Genomic DNA, 12,719 nt, shown 5'->3' on the forward strand with positions numbered 1-12,719 from the left:
GTAGAGAAAATAAAAAATTAAATATATACATTTACCTTAAAAAACTTTTGATATCCTTTTAGGAGGTTCTAGAGATTATGCAAATGAAATATGAAGCTATAAGATGAAGAAACGTATTTTTATACTTAAAAAGTGAATCACCTTGCACTCGAAATATTTTAGTACTTTGAATGCAAATAAATACTCTAGATAAATAACATTTTTATTAAAAAGATGCAATTAAAACAATGTCATTTTTTGTTTACAAAATACTTATAAACTTTAACAAAATCATACGAGGTTTTGTGAAGAATGCTCAGAGTTAACATATGTTTTTACATATATATGTCCTTCCCCAGTCAAAGTGATACAAAATGTATCAGCCCGTGCTGAAAGGGTTAAAACCTAATTCTGATGTACCCTGTAGTGATTCAAACCAAGTATAGGAAGTGGATGGTACTATTAAAGTATTCTCTGGTTTGTTGTTCATTTATTTTTCAATTATCATTACTACATAAAAAAAGTATCATAGTTTTATAGAAATGAAGAATCAAGAAATTTGAGACAGAAGTATCTGGATTCACAGATATATTTTCTCCATACATAGAGTGAATACATAAATATAAGTTATAGACACCTTATTAGGTAAATATTCTTCCAGAAAATCTCAGATTTCTCTCGTACCCCTCAGTCACGACTTCTAAAATTCTTCCCTGATTTTTCACTATGTTTGACCTATTGACAAAAAATGCCATAGCAGTATGGCGTCAGTGACAAAACCCTATAGTCAATATACAGTTTCGTTTTTTTTCCTATTTTTCTACTGCATCTCCTCTTTCCTTTTTGTTCATTTTTTTCTCCTTTCCTATGAACTCAGGATTCTTCTTGAATTTTCAAAATCTCACTATTATTCCTCTATCTTTTGGACATTGATTTGGAAGAATATTTACCTCTGTTAAAAATTTTAAGTGGCAAACCTTTGTACAATGTAAATTGTGACATCTAAGTGGCTACCAGTGCTCTGATATGCATGTTAATATTACAGAGTATATTTGATTTATATATGAAATCTACTGTCAGGATATTACTTACAAAATATATTTTGCTATTAAAATGTTTGTAAGTACATGAAACCACCATGGTTACAATGAAATGTGATGATAATGAACTGGTTATTAATATATTATTCCATAAGTTTTTATTTTTTAACAGTAACAAAGTTTAAAGTAGGAGAGATTTACATTAGCTCCATTGATGACTATATTATTATAGTTCTTGAAAGGTGTTATTAATGGACAGCAACAGGAAGTTTTGCTGAAATGTTACCCTTTTTGATTTAGCTGTTATGTTGAGATGGTACGTAAATGAATTTTCTTGTTAAATATATAGGTCATGTTTCATTACAATGCAGTTGACTAGTGTATTTATGAAAAAAGTATAGCCTGAGTGTGGGATTGCTTACTTCTTTTTAAAAAGTCTAGTTGTCTTATAAATATCATCTATGTTAGACATTTTTGTAGATATATTTGATTGAAATCTTTTTGTGAGCTAAAGAAACTGATTCAAATTTTCAGACCACTGCTGTATTTAAGACAGTTCACCTTTTGTACCATCTGATTATTTCTGTATGTGTTTTTTTAATTCATCTTATTCCTGAACAAGTATTTTATAATTTTATTTGTAAATAGACGTTCACTTGTTTAATTTTGGTTAATCTACTGAGTTAAGAAAATTATTTGTTTTACACAACTATACTTTTTATATGTATGGATTTATGATATTTATGTACCTAAGATTCACCATAAGTTTGTTTCTGTAGTTGAATCTGAAACTTTATCTTCGAACTGCATGCAGTAGAATACTTATGTAAATTCATAATTACCATGTGTAGGTTTGTCTTTACTTGAGATGGTACTTGTGATATCCATGGTGCATCTGACTGTTCTTTATGAAAGAGAACCCATTAACTTTGAGATGGTTTACAATGGTAAGACAGTTATTTCTTATTTCATAAATTTCTTGACTGACAAGTATTTATCATAGCTGAAGAAATATATCACCCAAGAACTGTTAATTTCATGAATTATTTGTCTCTCAAAAAGTCATCATAGGTAAAAGATACCCAAGAAATTTTTATTACATAATTAATTAACTGACAAATATTCATCACGGCTAAAGAAATGGTATCTCCTAAGAATTTTTGAACTTTCAGTTAGTGTGACAGAAAAAATTTAATTCTTTTTGTAGGAAAGGTAGTGTAAAATTGGTTTCAGTGTAGTTTACAGATTGACCCTACCATTCGAATGTGCATGAAAATTAACTAATTTCTCACTTTTTGAAATATATCTGTGATATGAATATGAAGTTAATACAATTTTTTTTTGGAAGTGTTTTCAGTTTGGCCTTTTTAAAAATCCATACTTCATAAATGTCTGTTCATTTTTAAGTACCTGGATGTCTTTTAACCCTAATTAGTAAAATGATTTGGTAATGAAATCACATAAAAACTAAAATTGAATCAGAATATATAAAATAAATATAGAATATTCATACTAAAGAAAAAATTACATTTGCTAGCCCAGTAGATACTCATGGGTATCAAAGTGTGTATGTCTTGAACTTTTACAAAGTTAGTTTCAAGACTTAATTAAACAGCTTTATTATCAATGTATATCAATAAGTTTGGCACCAAAACATAGTTTTTATTTCAATTTTCATATTATTTAAGGTTTCATTTTGTAATTTTAAAAGGAAATATTTAAATATATTATTGATCTGCAACTCTCAATCACATGAATTGGTGGTACTGTTGTTTCTCATATATAGATTTTATCCATTCCCATATGAACTTCATATTGGTCAACCAATTAGAAACGTATGCTATAGATACTGACAGATTAGGTTATAAATTTTCAACTTCTTCTTGCTGAGATATCATTATATTTGTTCAACCCACATTGACACCCCCCCCCCTCCATACCATCTGTCTTTCAAGGAATGTCTGTAATGCTCTCTGACATTATTGTTGGATGTGTTTGTAACCACTAGAAAGAGCAAATTGTGTACTACATATATCATATGATCATCTTTTTTGTTTCGGTGGTAAAAATTGATAATTTGCCATCAGAGCTTGATGTGTTTGACCAGAAGATGTTACTCCTATTTATAGGTTAGGTAGAAACCACTTAAATTACAGTATTGCTTGAACAATTTAATCTAGTCAGTGATATATTCTTAATTTTTCAAAATTTATACTTGAAAGCTACATGGATTATTTTTTGGACAACCAACATAATGAGAAAGATAGAAGACGTACAGAAATGGGCACTCGAGTGCAAAGTGGCCAATGTACAGAGAGTTGAATACTAATAGTTCATTGTCAAGGAATTTTAAAACTTTATTATTTTTTAAATCAAATTATTGACTTTAACAAACTAAACTTGCTTAAATTATCTTAATGAAATACAACTTGAATTTCATGTTGTCAACTTTTTCTTCAGTATAATTGAATGAAAGCAGTAAGTAAAAAGTTTATTGTTCTACAAAGTTACACATAGAGAAAATGTCAATGACTTTTGATTTTTTGCAAGGTAGCTTAAGCTGCAAACACATTTCTTCAGAAGAAAGTCCAATAATATAAATAATCATATACATCTGACTTTATACCATTTTATGAAAAATCAAATTTTGTTTCCTAGACACATCCTGTAGAACCTGCCTGTGATTGCATTGTATTGACTACTTTCCTAGAAGTTTGTAAATTATACATTTTGGCCACAAATTAGCCCTAGTCTCACCCCAACATAGCCAGGGGGAAGGACAACTGCTATTGGAGGTCCCTAATGTAATGGTGCCCCTGAAGATAGCTTTCAGATTATTGTGAAACTCTGGTGAATGATCTCTAGTTGTAACAGTAAATGGAATATTGATTTCAGAAAAGAGTTTAAATGTCCAAAATTTAACACTGGTTTATTGAGGATAACTTGAACAATTTTTCATTTTACCGTCTATTTAATTTGTTTCTAAGATTTGTAAAGATGTAAAATCTTTAGGTAGAGGGTAGTATCATGTAACCACTTAAACGTAATAAATATAGTTAGATACCTGAACCATATTTCATTATGTTTATTGTGTTATAACTTTGTGTATATTCTAACTTGTTTGTTTCATGTTAATGAGCAATTCTTTCAGCAAATTGAAGGCATGGAACAGAAAGCAAAATGACACAAGTTTTCCATAATTTGACTATATCTTTAATTAGAATAAATTTGTTTACAGTAAATGAACAACAACACTTGCGCTATCAAGATGCACATCCAGCATCAAAGAATGTATTTCATTTAATCAAGATATAAGAATATAAATATGTGTCCAAAGGGGCAAGGTTTTTAAAATCAGCATGCTGAACTACTGCCAAATTTACAGTAATATCACAATCTTTAAAAAGCACTCAAAAAACCTTGAATTTAGTTCCAGAAATCAAGACCTTGAAAAGCTTAGAACTTAGATATTGTTTATTCCTAAACAAATTTTTAGATTTAAAATTTGTTTTTAAGGTAATGTTTTATGTAATTTGTTTCAACTGATATCAGTCATAAAATATTAAGAAAAATTAATATTTAATGCCAGTCTGTTGATCTAGCTTTGTTGTGTATAGTAAGCCTTGATGTACAGTCGTTTTTTTTGTTGTTGTTGTTTTAGCACAAAGCTAAACAATGGTTTTTCTGCTATATCTGTTCACCATGGAGAATTAAACTCTTGTATCCATAAACCTTCCTCTGACCCACCAGGGCTACTTAGATACATGTTGATTGACATGGCTTTTGTCTGCTCTGATATTTTACCACCAAGTACCAAAATTTAATAGTTTTCTGAGGGAATAGAGTAAGAAAAAGTGATAATAATAGTGCATTAAAAATAAATCTTGTTTCAGACTTGCTGTGTGTATAGCTAATACTATAAAAATATCTAAAATTTAACATTTTTGGTAATAGTTTCAATTATATTTTGGATATAATATTTACATAAAGATGCTTAAATGAATGAACATTATTTTATGATTAATGCTATGACATTTCCAAAAGCCTGGATCACGTAAGTGTACTCTGATGCATCAAACATCCATTTTTACACAGCTCATCAATGATTGGATAGCTTTTAGACTGAAAACTCAAATTTCAAGTCATGTAACTGTTTTATTTCACTGACTGTTCTTGGCATTGTAGAAATAATCATGTTGTGGTCAGCAGTGAACATTAAAATGCCTGGTAATTTTTTTTTATATACAATGGGGAAAGTATGACGTGAAAGTTCATAGTGGATGATAATATATACAAAGGGTAATTGATTCAGAACAAAATTACACAGAGGTACAGTGTTTATGTTTTAACTACTTAAACATGATTTTTTTACTTTTATCCATATACTACTCATAACTAATTACCACTTATTCTTGAAAAACTTCTTAAATCTGTGACTTAAGTTTTTGAGCAAACTTTTTTTAAGATGTTGACTTTGATGAGAGTAAAATGTTCCTGTAGTTTTTATGAATGCCAAACTAACAAGTATCAGATGAATTATACCAGATTACAGCTTCTCAGCATGGTGAAATATTCCTTTCAGTTTATAAGTATTACAAAAGTTTGAAGGGATGAAATAGTTCTTTTAGTTTACAAGTCTCTCGTTAGTTTTATATATTTTCAACCTCCTAGAAGAGGTGAAATATTCCTTTGAGTTTACAAGTATCACATTAGTTTACCAGTTTCCAGCATTATTTGAGGGGTGAATTAGTCCTTTCAGGTTACAAGGTTGGCATCAATACATGTAATTATAAAACCTTTCATGCAATTTACATTTGTGGAACTTCTCACACTGTGAAAATCCACCATTAATACCATGCAGAAATATGATGTTTAAAGAAAATTAATTAAGAAGCATTGTAATTATTCCTCCATGGTAAGAGAACAACTTTATATAAAAAAAATGGGATAGTCATGGGTTTTATAAAGTTTAAAATCAGTCTATTTTATGAGCATTTGGTCTGATTATTTCTTATGTTACTTAATAATTATTCAAGTAATACAGACGACACATTATATGTATGTTTTGTTCTTTAATAAAACCATAGCTAATAAATTTGAATATTGTACAAGTTTAAATTTGTTAATTTTAAAAGGAAATGTTTAAATATATTCTAAATCTCCCCTTCTATGAATATCATGACAGTTGTTCTCTCTAATTTGCCCATTTTCTATTCTCTCATTACACCTCTCTGATATCTTGAGATGAATGTAAATTACTCAGTATAGTATGGATATTACTAAGGCATAGTCTAATTTGTATAGCTGTCAATCATCTTTGTTTACAGAGATATAAACTAGAAAGTTGGATCCACTTGTGATGCTTACTTATCACATCCTCTGCTTTACAAATTGCTGAAGTTTGCTATTACATCATTTATGATCAATAAAAAGACAGAATTTAAATTTATTGAATGATATGTAATGTTACGTTGTTCTCAGCAGAGATTTTTAGCTATTTTTCCTACATATTTAAAATAGGTATTGCTTAATTCAGGTCGAACAGCTGAGGGGACTATTTAAAGGCACTTATGCCTTAGTTAGAAGCTAGTTAAATTATAATACAAATGGGGTATTGTTTGCTTTGTGCATATATTATTTTGTGTTCATATGTCATATTTGGAATAAATGAAAATTATTTAATGTACTAGTGCTATCATTACAAAAATGGTAGGATTGAGTTTCATTGGCTGACCAACAGCAAAAAAAAACAAAAACAGGAGACCAAACATAAGTACTAAATTTCTTATATTTTATGTATATTTTTTTATTATTGACATAAAAGTAACTAAGCTGTAAAAATGAGACTTAATAGTTTAGATGGGGTTAGATTAGGTAAGTAAAAAAAAAAAAATACAATTCTCCATGAGGTATGGTTGTGAGCACTTTTGCATTGCATCATTCAATATGTTAACTTGAGCTATGCATTCACTGAGTGATTTACAGCTTGTATCACAGGATTATTAATTAGATGCTGTTGAAAGGACAATAAAACAAAATTAAGTAAAAATGTATGTAGACTATTACAAGCCTTAAGCTATTTAAGATAACTGTAGTTTAATGTTATAATCTGCAATTATTCTAGGAAAAAAATAAAGGGTAAATAAGATTTGTTTTGTTATTTTTTGTGGTGGTTCGAGATCAGTCAAATCGACTGAGTCAGTATACAGTTAGGATAGAAAAACTAACATAAAATATAAAGTTTTACTGGAAACCAAACATTTGGTATTCATCTAGGAGGTTTTAGAGGTTATGAAAATGTTATTTGAAAACTGTAAAAAAAAGATAAAAGTATTTTTAATCTTAATGCAAAAATCACCCTGCACTTAGACTAGTCATCACTCTGACTACATATATTCACAGGCAAATTTTTAAAAAAAATACTTAATTAAAAAATCAGATTTTTTTGTTTACAAAAGACTTGTAATGTTTGTTAATAGCTTGCCAAATTTCATAAAGATACACTTACCACATTAAAAGATATAATACAGATATTTTCATTATCACTTTGTGGGTACAAGGTTGTGAAAAAAAACTAACTTGTATCAACAGAGTTGAACTATGAACTCATACAACTTAGACTGTGCAATGAGAAATGCGCCTAAAAGTACATACACTTAGAAAAATGGTAAGAAGGAGAGAATGGATAGGTACTACATTTAAATAGTACCTGAGAATACCCATAGCCATAAAGTGAGAAGACTGATCTTTGGAAAGCTTTTGAATTAGAAGAATGTCATAATGGTGCAAGAAACAAAGCGATGGAATAAAGCATCATTTGGAAAAAACACCAGAGTATTTTTTTGAACCATAAACAGTGAAGGGGAAATGTCAAATGAGAACTTCTTATTCTTGTACACGCCAACATTGAATGCTACCAAGTATATTTTTCTAGAAACACAGTAAGAGCAAAGGTTCTAGTGAATTTGTATGTCCTCAGTAACATTAAGACAGAGATAAATAAATGGACTAGTTTGTTGAATTCTCTTATGAATATGGGCACAACAGGCATCTAATGTCTGTCTAGGACACTGATCAAGATGTAGTTTCATACTCCATTGCTGTCCTAAATGGTCTGCTGTTTTGAGTTTCTCTCCTTCTGTGGAGAATACTGAATGCTTCCTTCCTTGGTTATTATTCCTGCCTTTTTTTCCCATTGGAATCCTTCTTCCACTCATGACAATTCCTCCGTGAACCTTATCAGTTAGATTTGCCAACTCATTCAGTTTGCTTCTTCTTTCTTGTCTTTCCTTTCTTATAATTTTTTTGTAGTCTGCTTTGACTATGTTCATCATCTCGCCCTATTACTGGCTGTTCCCTTTTGTCATCAAACACTTTCATTGCATGTTGCTCACATCAGCTGGCTGTCTCCTCCTCCTCTAGATACCAATTGTTGCCCGTTGTCATACTACACACATTGGTACAACTTTGAGTGGGTAAGTTTTCTTTTAATTTATTTCCTTCTTGTACAGTGACCCTATGCTTTATATTGGATCCCACTCTGTGGTGAGTGGTGCCTGTCCAGGTTTATTTCTCAGCTGGGGAACCTCCATTCTACCATCTCCTGTAGGTCATTTCCAAGGAGTCTGGTTTTGAAAATGAGCTGGACCAGCCACCAAATCTGCACTGTACGACCTCTAATGGCCACTGTTGTGATGAGGTGTTCTGCAAGACCTCTAGTTGGTTCACTGTATGGTATATTGTATCATTAATATGTAAGTCCCAGATTGTACTAACTCGTGGACTATCATGGGTAAAGCAGAAAGGGATAGCTACCCATCCCTTGATTGAATAAGTCAGGACCAGCCTGCTTTTAAAAATAGGGTTTTGTGGTTACATGTTGCACTGTCTTCAGTGCTGCATTCCTCCTGACTCTCCATTGCATTAATATCCCACCCCTTCTACAAGTGGAGTCCTAGCTGCTGGGGTAGTGGACCATAGAGGCTTCCTCCTGAGTGTTTTCAATCCCATTCAGTTCAGAGTAGGGCAGTGGTGTTCTGCTGGTTGAACCATCCTCCTACCACAGATCAGAAGAAAAATACCCAACACTGTCTGATCATGGACTGGTGATGATCCACCTAAATGCAGTTCATCCCTCTGGCTGAGGAATCCCCCCTCCCCATCCTACCATCTCCTAAATGTTGATTCCCAGAAGGTCTGGTTTTGCAAAGGGATCTGAACCAGCCAACATTAGTCCTTACACATGTTGTGGTAGGGAGCCCTCATCCTACCATGAACTTAATGGTTAGATAGACTATTCAGATGGGGAATCCTCATCCTACTGGTCCGTTCCCAGAAAATCTGGTTTTGGAAAGGAGCTCAACCAGCCACTAAACTAATACTGTCAGGTTATGGATTTGAATGAACCACCACATTGCCCTCCCCCTCCAACCATCGTTGGATGTTGGGTTTTTGGGTAGCTGGTGTTGGTTGTGGGTCTGCACACATTTCCTGTTAGGATGGCATAATGGAACCCATTTTCCCCTCAGATTACTCATCTTATAGTGAAAACAGTTGGGACTCAACTCATTCAATGGACTGATACATACCCAATACTGCATGGTTTTGGACTGGAGTTGACCCACTGAGCACAGCCTGATGCACCCTAATGACTCTACACCATTTGACATCTCTACTTGTGTATTGGATGTGCTTTTTTTTTCCACCTAATTTAGTGACACATATTTTCATAATGAATGAAGAGTATACCTAGTTCAGACATGATGTGGTCTCCCACAGGTGTGTTCCTTTATTCAGAGATGTCACACCCTGTGGACATTCTTCAGACGCTTTTCAAAATGGGTTCATCTTGGTAATTTCTGCACTGGTCCCTCAACCAGCTTGATGTGGGATTCTAGCTATTATGAGGAAGTGGTAAAGTATCATATTGGAAGTTATAATTTTCTTACACTGAAAATATATTTCTGATAGATACTTCCCACCCTTCCTCCCCACTTCTTGTGCTTCTTTTTTTGCCTCATCTTGAAGTGAAGATTGGGTTCTACAGTGTAGAGGGAGCCAGCTTTCCCAGGAGGGTGTGTAACACTCCTATTGGTGAAAGGTTGTCACATGCTGATTTGCATGCTAGAAGGCAGCTGTACCACGTTAAACACATGTGGTAGGTGGGAGTATCAAGGCTCATGGCGAGCGAAAAATTTGTGAGAGGAGGTAAGTATCTATTGTAAGTATATTTTCATTGTAGGAAAATTATAACTACTAACAAAGCTCAGAATAAGAAAAGTCATCTTTGGAATTTTACGAGATAATAATACTCGTGAAAAGAAAATGGTTACTTAAGAAAAGATTTTACATTTAAGAAAATAAATTGCTAATGATAGTATGATTTTGAAAGACGTTTATCACTTATGTACTTTCTCTACTTTTTAAAGAGTACAAGAAGTTTGCATCTCGTAAGTCATCTCTGCAGTGTATAGAAAAAACCGTTGTATTTAAGGTAGGCTGTTTTAAATATATATATATATATATATTATTTTTTTTTACTATTAATAAAATCATTATTGTATAAAATTCTCGTTAACATTGCCTAATATATATATATATATATATATTGTTTTGCTTTATTCTGTTAAACTAAATAAGGTTTTCTTTTCAATTTTTTGTAACAGCTTTTACAGGCAACATCAAGTAATAACAAACAGATATGTTTAAAATGATGTAAAAGTTTGCATGGTTACATTTATTGTAGTGACAGATGCATGTGCAAATAAGTTTTAACAAATCCTATAAGGCATAACAGCTGTATGTGACTTTTATTTTTAGAATAGATTTGATAAGCTGGATAGTTTTTTTTTTTATAAATCGAACTAATGCATTTAATGTGTTGTAAAAGATGTGTTTGTTCTAGGTTAGACAGACAAAAAAAGGGTTTGTCTGAATGTTTAACAATTTCAAATAACCTGAATTGTCTAGTAGGGACACTAGAGTATTCCTCTAATGCTTCCTCAGGCAATAAATCATCATCGACTACAATTTTGAGCAATTAATTTTTTTTATATTTTTTAGTTGTTCAAAGGAGGGTGATGCAAGAAAATCTTGATAATCAGACATGATCAAATCTTGTTGGCACTGATAAATATAAATTCAATTTTGATTTAAATTTTAATTTAGATTGAAATTTGTCTCTGATTCAAATCTTGGACACGAGCCCCCAATTTTTTATGTTACATATTACAATTTCAAATAGCCTGAAACCATGCTAAATGATACTTCAAACTTAATAGTTAAATTGTACTTTGGATTTAGCAGTTAAATAAAAGCCGATATATCTCCAATTTATGATATTTGCCAACAAGATTGATACTTTGGATTTAGCAGTTAAGTAAAGGCCGATATATCTCCAATTTATGATATTTGCCAACAAGATTGATACACACAGTTTTTTTTTAACACGAATATGTTTTAATACACAAACAATAATATAATTTACAGTAACAGTTATTACAAATAATTATTGCACATAATGATTTATATACAAAAATTTTACAAACTTACAAATGATATAAAGTCTTCTTTTTAGTCTGAAACTTCCTTGATATCTTATTGAGGGTTCATGATGAGTGAGTTAATTATGAGTCGATGTAGGTGTGATTCGCTTAATGGGGAGCTAGCTAGCTCTATCCTTCGTTATTCACCAGCCACACATGCCGAGTTTTCGATGAAGAAGTTATATAATGTTTTCATAAAAATACTAATGTTCAATGAGAATCCACTGAAGTTAAATAATTTGTAATGTTCGAACTTTGTAAATGCTCCTGGTCAAATATCTGAAGTTTTATGATTATTAGCGTTATAACAATCACAGTTATACCTTTCAGTTTATAGCAAACTAACAATAGATACTGTTTTTTGGCACTCGAGAATCTTCTACAACTTTAGAGAATAGGTGGAATTTCCACAATACATATTTAACTGTACAAGTTATGTACACTTGTAAATATAAATTAAACTCAAGCAAACATTGACATTAAAATAAATATATGATAATAAATCTGTCACAATTCTCATTTAAGATAGTGACATTACTGGTTTGTTCAACTTGAGAGATTTACTCGAGAACAATGGCTTGAGCAGCTCATTTCTAATTAGTTAAGTCCTTAAAAATCTTAGAAGTTTTACAAATGACTCTCAAAAGCTTAAAATATATATATTCTTTTTCCAATCATATCAGTATGTTGAACTTATGATGATAATGTTAAAATTTGACCTGATGTAAATAATTAGTGGTTTCATGTATGTTAAGAAATAGTTTCAGAAAGCCACCAAATACAACATTAAGACATCATTGTCAGCATTAAAATCTACAGATACAAGCACTTTACTTCAGAATATTGCAATAATGATATTCTCAGTTTTCTTGTGCAGTTAAATGGTTGTTCTAATTTTCCCTAACATGTTCTTGGAAATATCTTTATATATCTAAAAATTGTTGCCTAAATAGTCCAAATTTATCCTCAAAAATATTTTTGAAAACATATAAGAAGTAAATATTTATTATGAAAGATCAATAAGATTCTCATATATTAATTCCATTTCAAACAATTTTTTGTGATACAATAAATGTATTTAATGTTTATAACAAATAAAGATGTTGGTGTACTTTGGTGACAGGTTTTCTTGTAGGCAGATTTTGTTAAACAAGAC

At 31.2% G+C, this 12,719-nt stretch overlaps 1 protein-coding gene across 1 annotated transcript in view; it reads left to right on the forward strand.

The window, feature by feature from the left end:
* Positions 1-12,719, forward strand: part of LOC106469173 (origin recognition complex subunit 4-like) — a 99,354-nt gene that overhangs the window by 78,551 nt on the left and 8,084 nt on the right. Inside the window, exons 8-9 of the mRNA XM_013929637.2 lie at positions 1,871-1,966; positions 10,448-10,512. Coding sequence (XP_013785091.1) covers positions 1,871-1,966; positions 10,448-10,512 — 161 coding nt within the window. The remainder of the gene's footprint in view (positions 1-1,870; positions 1,967-10,447; positions 10,513-12,719) is intronic.

The sequence above is a fragment of the Limulus polyphemus genome, unplaced genomic scaffold (genome assembly GCF_000517525.1).
Source record: "Limulus polyphemus unplaced genomic scaffold, Limulus_polyphemus-2.1.2 Scaffold3336, whole genome shotgun sequence".
NCBI classification, from domain to species: Eukaryota; Metazoa; Arthropoda; class Merostomata; order Xiphosura; family Limulidae; genus Limulus; species Limulus polyphemus.